Here is an 8071-nt window from a genome sequence, read left to right as displayed (position 1 = left end):
CAGACAATTTAACAATATTTACTGAAATTGGTTAATGTTACCTATGATAGCGAACATGGCGGCTCGTCTCTGAAACAGTGGGGACGCACGTTCTAACTTAAGCTAACCTATTCTAATAAATTACCATAATTATTGCCAACCAAATTATTAGAATAGGTTAGAACGTGCGTCCCCACTGTTTCAGAGACGAGCCACCATGTTCGCTACCATAGGTAACATTAACCATGAAGTTAAACAATAAAAAGCAGAACGGCTATAGAAAACATATGCAATTTGACAACACTATAACCCAAGGTCTATATAAGGAGACCTTGCTATAACCCTTAAGACAGTGGTGCCATCTGAGAAAAGCCATCATTTGATTTACTTGCAATTTTTCCATGTAAATACAATATTAGCCCGCGGGCCGTAGTTTTCTGACCCCCGCTCTACAGCACCAGTATATCTATCGACTCCGGTTATAATCATGAATCACATACGTAATAACAATAAAAATATATTTATTTTTTACATTTAGAGGAAAAAATTATTAGACATAATAATAATAATAATATATAAAAATACACTTTTATATTTATATAATAATACATCAACGTATCGAACGTTAGGTGGCGTTAGAAACGTAATGGAAGATGATTTCTTACATTTGCAGAAATATCTCTAAAAATCTTATTAAAAGTAACCTTAAATTACAAATTAGAAAAGGTCATGGGCAGTAAGTTGTCTTTTACCATTTTATGCAACTAATTGAAGTGCGAAAATAAAATGTGAATCGAATGACATTGAATAATTTGAGGGGTAAACTAAGCATTTGTTTATTTCGCAGATGGACATATCGAGCTCCTCAACCTCCTCCCGAAAGGAAAAATGTGATTTTAGCAGAGATTATCGGAGGATTGGCTTGGTGGTGGGTTCTCTGGCATTTATGGCACGAATGGGGTCATATTGTAGTAAGTGTGTTTAATTTATACAAACATACTTGACCTATATTTACCATACTAAGTGGTGCAACATTCTCTAGTAAAACTGATGTATAATATTTGCCACAAAGTTTCTATGTATGCTAATTAGAAGCTTGAATTACCTTCTGCCCCCCTCAGTTTTCTGCATAAACTTTAATTTCCCCTTTTCTTTTGACATTATCTTCCCTGTTAACAATTGCAAACCATTAAAACAACATCTAATAACTGTTTTAGATCTTCAATTTCAATAAGGTAGAGTTAATAAATTTTCTTATTGCAATGCCACAAAATAAATTATATGTTGTTACATCTGGACTTTGAGGAGACTGCACTGTATTGGATACTTGTTCAATTCGATGTCTGCAGAGTTTGTCTTCATAATAGTCGTTAACTGGGAAACTAGATCTTTGCATAAAAACTTTATGGAATTAAAAGAATTTTTTCAGACAATGGCTAAATGGACCTGTAAAAAAAACTTGATAATTCTTGGCTATGTTTGGCCTAATTGGAAATGATGTAAGAAAATTATTTGAGCAAAATGTCTTACAAATGGTTAATCCTGCACCTGTCGAAACTTTTGATTTTTTTACTCCCATAATGATGCACAATTTTTGTAGGTTACTGATGACCAGAATAACAAATAAACTATACACACTCAGAACACCTTGTATAATTGCAGCCGTATTTATTACTAGATTCGAACGTTTTTGGTCATATTTAATGACCTTTATCAAGAATAACCGAAAATCGAATTCTTAGAGAATTTGTATTAACGATGCACGCGTTTTGGAACATTTTTAAAAGGATATTCTACGGAAGTTTTAGTGCGCCCTCTCTACTAAGAGGCTATCATTATATGAACATATAAATATTAGAACGTTCGAAAAAATACTATAATGTTCAAGGAAGACAAAATATACAATAAAAATAAAAAATAAAATGCAAACAAGGATATAGGGGTAGAACCATTGTGTTGATGTATATCTTCAACACTTTAGTTATATGTTGCTATATTCTTGTTTGTATTTTATTTTTTATTTTTATTGTATATTTCGTATTCCGTAGAATATCTTTTTAAAAAACATTCCAAAACGTGTGCATTTTTAATACAAATTCTCCAAGAATTCGATTTTCAGTTATTCTTGATAAAGGTCATTAAATATGATCGAAAACGTTTGAATCTAGTAATAAATACAGCTGCAATTATACAAGGTGTTCTGAGTGTGTATAGTTATTAAGAAATGCAGTCTATGAGAAGATAACAAATAAAATTTTACCTATTGTAGCTTTGAATTAGAGTTTAAAAAATGAATGAATTTTATTTAATTAATAAGCAGATTTAGTCATAACTTTATTAGATTTTTGAAATTTATAATAAAAATTCAGATCTTCTAAACAGAACTTTTAATATTAACATTAAAAATATTCATGTGTATAATTTACTATTTGTTGTGAAATATACTGGAAATAAAGATATTTTCAGGCTTAGCAATAAAAAATAAAACAAATTGGTTAAGCTTTTAAGAAATTAAATATAAATTGATATGTCTTGTCTAAAAACACATTGATGAAAAGAAGTTTGTTGATAAATTATCCCAATAATAACCTATAAAATTTATTTATATATTTCATTTATTTCTGAAACCACTTTTCTAATATTTTTATTTCTTATAATCAGGGCTGTGGAGTCGTAGACCAAGCTCCCAACTTCAACTCGTAGAATTTTAGAAAGTCCAATTTCAATTCCTGCTTCTAAATAATAATTTTAAAAATGCTTTGATTATATTAACCCAGAATAGTATTTCATCACCATCAGGCTACTTTTTAAGCATTTTTTAAGTGAATCATTAGGCATTCCTATTAAAATTGAAAACACTTATCTTTTTTCCAGTTTTTATTTATCGCCAGTAATATCTTCATCTTCAAGTATATTGGCATAAAATATTTTTTCTATCTGTGGTTATAGTAAAGTATTCAAAAACACTAAATTTAACCAAAGTCTCAGCTATTTTGATAAAAATTTACAATTAGCTAACAGAATGTCTTTGAATATAAATTTCTATAAAGAAAATCACAATAATTTCAATAGTGGTGATATGCAAAGAAAGATCATGAAGTAGGGGATCATCATAAAATAAGATTTTGTATTACAAGTGACTCTTATAATGCAAGCTACGTGGTTAACATTGCTGTTAGAAGCATAATAAAAAGTACATCATAAAAAATTCAGCGAGTTGCTTAACTTTCCTGGCAACATTTGGTGACACTATCTGTTATCATATTTTATTTAAAAACTTTTTATATTTTTAACTATTATAAAATGGCAAAAGCTTAATTTTTAAGGTAGAGATGGGTTTCATAAAAAATTATAAATGCTAATAACAAGTAAAATTGTCATTAAGCCTGATCCTACTGGAGATATATGTGACCCACTTTTATCTCCTCACCCTCTCAATCTTTAATCAACAAAATTTAATAGCATCAATCTCCATAATAAACAAACCTTCCTGCAAAATTTCAGAAAGTTTTGACAAAAAGCACAGCAGTTATTAAGCTTCAAACAGAGTGAACAAAATGATGCCTCACACATACACAAACATCCATATATACAGAAAAACCCCCAATTTTTTTTTTTTTTTTTTTGCATTTCTTGACAGTTCAAGGTGTCCTGAGTTCAAAAATTAAAAATCTTTGGAGAGGTTATTTTTTTTTTGACTAGTTGCCATACTTTCCCTCTGTTATATACAAGTATAACATCCAGGAAAGTAAAAATGGGCATTGGACTCTATCTATTTTTACTGACTTTACTTCCTACACCAATGAATTTGCTTCCAACTCCAACTTCACAATCATTTTAGAAGTTCTAAAATTTTACATCAGTTTAGTAGGAGTATCATATGAATTATACTGGCTTTCTATCGTTATTAAAATAGTAAAAATTAAAAAGAAAGAATGTATTAAGGTTTTACGAATATTACAGTTAAAACATTTAACTAATGTGCAAAATTACATGTTCAAATCTCACTTTAAATATGGATTAGATTTAAATGATGTGGGAATGAACTATAATTCATTTTATTTAATAATCTTATAATTGATAGATACAATTTATGAATTATTGTTACAAAAAAAATTTTATTAGGTAATTTCTGTGATACCTAGAATAAAAAACAACAAAATTGCAGAATATGAAAGGTTTTAATAATGCCAAACAACAATAATTAGTAGTGGTAATGTATCCCAATTTAATTTGATAGTAATTTGCCTTTGAGATGTTTATATATATATATATATATATATTGGAAATAACTTAAGCTATAAGCAACAGTTTATATATTTTTCTTGCACAGTAAGACCTATAAAAACTGAAATTGCATTGAACTGAATATTTTTTTTCCTTTATGAACAGGTTTTTTTTTTTAAACATAGAAAGTCACTCCATTCTGAAAGAATTTTTTCCATTTAGGCAAGTTTCTGTTTTGGACAGATTTTACTGTATTTTATAGGAAACATTTACATCGGTATTAGATAGTATTAGATATAGGGCCGGATTTACATAGGGACATTTGGGGCCGGTGCCCAGGGCCCCCACAAAATAGAGGCACAAAATTATGTTTAAACATAATTTTTTTTCCTGTCACTGCGACAGCCTAGTGTGGCCTAATCATGAGGGCCACAGGCAGAGAAAACCAAACCCAGGAAAAAATTTTACATAGGTATTTTTCAATTAAATTAAAATAATTAGTTTTACACAATAAAATATATGTATGTTTACAATAACCTTATTTTTAAATGAAATTTACAATTTCCTAGTTGAGATCTAGTTGAAATGTACTTTGTTTTGTACTTTGTAACTGTATTTTGTGTAAATTTTCTAAATCATCAAATTTGCCTACTCTTAAAGGGGGGCTCCCACCGAATTTGTGCCCAGGGCCCCTGGATTGGTAAATCCGGCCCTGATTAGATATTACTACTATTTTCTTCAAATACTTTGGTGTTTCTTATACATAATACTTTTTGAATGTGTAGAATTTTGACATTTCAAAATGATTGATTTAGATTGCTGATTATAGAAAGCCTCTGTAGACTAGGATCTTTAATCTTCTAATTTGAAAAATAAGTTGCTAAAGCTTGTCCCAGAAAACTTGATTCAACGTGAATGACATCCATTTTAAACACATTATTTAGTCTGTACTTCCATATGAATATAATACTTTTTGTTATTGAAATGCATTTTATAATCTTGTATATTTAACTTATTGCATTATTTTTCATGTAAAAAGTTAGCTAAGTGATTATAAAGTTAGCCTACCATTATGACAGATCTGGATTTAAATCTGATCCAGAAGTCCAAATTTTTATCATGGATAGTAAAGGTTGAGGATTCATTCCTACATGGTCCTGCTTTTAATGCATAAAATTGTGACTAGTTACATAAGTTTATGTGCTGCTGTCTTGTTTTGATTAATCAGTTGTGTAAAAATAAATTGCATAAAATGCATATTTTATGCAATTTTGTATGTTATATATGGATGTGTTTTAACATGCTTTCTTACGTAAATTTTTTTTCTTTTTAACAGGGTGAATTTCCTTATCCAGAACCCAGTAAATGGACCGATGAAGAATTAGGAATACTTCCTGAGGATGAAAATTAAAATACTTAAATGTAGGAACATTATGTAGATATTTCTTTTAGGAAAAAAGAAATGTATAGAAATTAACATAATTAAAATTTCTAGAATAAATATTTAATTTTTAAAATTTATTTTAAGAAAAATTAATGCTATTTCAAAACATAATCTCAAAACAGAAAAATATGAATTTTAATTATAAATTCTTTAAATTGTAATTTAAGACATACACCTTTTTTTCTGCTGATAAAATATATTCTATTGTACAAAGTAATAAATAATTTATATACAAACTAATAAATTTTACAAATTAAAACTTTTATTCTTTAAACTTCAATGGAAAAGACAGTAGTTGATATCTGATGGGCATCTCTGAAACTTTTTATAATGTAAGAGAGAAATTCCTTCTTACAATGTGTAAACATGCCATGGATGAAAACAAAATCTTCATCAATATTGTTTGGTTTTTTTGCTGTTGTAATTATAGAAATGAAAAAATTAAAAACACATACATTTTTAAATGGATTCAAGTTTTTGAAAAAAGTAGAGATGATCATTGAGAATACTGATAAAGTAACAATAAAGATAATGTTCTTCAAAAAAAGAATAAATATTGTAAACATTTAAATCAATATATACAGAAGAAATACTAGAAGCTAATCAAAAATATATTTAATGTTTTAAAAACGTTTTAACTTCGTGTAACAATTCATAAAATTATATATTTTTTTCTATTAATTTTCTATTAAAATAATTTAAAAACAATCACAAAATTTCTTAGAAAACTTAAATAAATAGAAAAAAAAAATTCAATTCAAACATTTTCATTACAATGTTTTGGAATAACAGCTTCTAGTCCGGTGGGCAACCTTTTTAACTGTGCATACCAAAATTGCTGAATCTGATGCAAAATTTTCTCACGTGCCAACCGAAATTTTTGAAGTATTGAGAGAACCTTTTTTAAATAATCAAAAATTCACACACACACACACACACACACACACACACAACACACACACACACACACATACACATATATATACTATATATATATATATATATATACGGCGTAGCGTAGTGGGGGTGGCAGGGGCGGCCCGCCCCGGGCGGCACTTATAGGGTCGGCAAAATTTCACAATAAATAATATCTTGTAAAAATACCTGAATAAGGGGCGGCGAAATTTTCCTCCGCCCCGGGCGGCTGACACTCACGCTACGCCGCTGATATATATATATATATATAATATATACACACTTTAGAAACCTGACATCTGTTGAAAAAACTTTTCCCAACAGATGCCACTTGTTCTCATGCTTGCTACTTTTATATATCTTAAACCATTCATTTTTACGGCGAATTAAAATCGGGTACTTTCGAGCGGAACATCCTGTATTAAAAATATGTTGGACATTTATTTTCTAAGGTAAGCCCTGGTTGCGCGCCGGAAAAAAGTCAGCTTGCCACGTTTGTAGTGTACCAAAGGTTGCCCACCCTTTCCCTAATTGCACGGTATCGGTTAATACAGGTAACTTATACGAAGACTCTATGTATAAACTATTCCGTGCCAGAAAGTTTTGCCCGTTTTGACGTGCCCGTCGAATACAGGTGGTCGCTTAAGCAGTTTTCACTATTTGCTACCAGGGCGGCGCACGAGTAACTTGCACTCGGGGTCTATTTTCCTGCGTATAAAATCATGCGTTGAATGTATGAGTGAAAAATTTCAATGACATAATTTCATATAAAAACTCAAATATTTTTGTTTTTATATTCTTATTAGGGTATACTATAGATTACTCCCTACGGAATTTCGTGTGTTTGGGTATATATCTGAACTCGGGACCGAGACGAGTTCAACGATACTCTACTTTTGGACCGGAGACGAAAAAAAAGTTATCATACGTTTTTCCGGCGATCGCGCGATGATAGGGAGTCGCGTCGCTCTCCGCTAAGTCGGCCTCGCTATCGCGATCGGGAGTCGCGCGCTTGCCGTTAAAATTGCCTTTAGTAGACGTTTTCCCCCTTTTTTACTTTGTTCAAGAACTACCGTGAATCGATCACTAGTTTAGCACATGGCGGCGTGTGGTGGCTCCCATACGAGAGGTCAGTCGGGGCCGACTGTCGGGCTGCCATAAGTAACATTAACCTGGCCTTTTTGTGCTCTAAGAGCGGTAAAGGGCCTAAAACCACAAAAAAAAAAAAAAAAAAAAAGGTAACATTAACCGAAATGGCGATCGCGCGATGATCGGAAGTCGCGTCGCTCTCTCCGCTCTCGTATCGCGTGTTTAACCCTCCGGGAGATGACTGTAGTCCGACGTCACGGTTTGCAGACTTTACCGCAAGATGGCAATACTAGCAACTATGGTGACGTCTGCATGAGAGCATTAAAAAAGTATGGTAACTTAAAAAGTGTGATAACTTTTTTATTTTTCGTCTCCGGTCCAAAAATAGGGTACCGTTGAACTCGTCTCGGTCCCCTG

General features: G+C 31.0%; 1 protein-coding gene across 1 annotated transcript; it reads left to right on the top strand.

The window, feature by feature from the left end:
* Positions 1–592: 592 nt before the first annotated feature.
* On the top strand, positions 593–5727 carry LOC136969376 (NADH dehydrogenase [ubiquinone] 1 beta subcomplex subunit 2, mitochondrial-like). Its single transcript, XM_067263516.1, has 3 exons — positions 593–715; positions 827–950; positions 5543–5727. Exons 1-3 carry the CDS (start codon positions 633–635, stop codon positions 5615–5617), a joined length of 282 nt encoding a protein of 93 aa, XP_067119617.1. The 5' UTR covers positions 593–632; the 3' UTR covers positions 5618–5727.
* Positions 5728–8071: the final 2344 nt, after the last annotated feature.

This window comes from Centruroides vittatus, unplaced genomic scaffold (genome assembly GCF_030686945.1).
Source record: "Centruroides vittatus isolate TY-2023 unplaced genomic scaffold, ASM3068694v2 contig_1777, whole genome shotgun sequence".
NCBI lineage: Eukaryota > Metazoa > Arthropoda > Arachnida > Scorpiones > Buthidae > Centruroides > Centruroides vittatus.
This window is presented reverse-complemented; position numbering and strand designations above follow the sequence as displayed.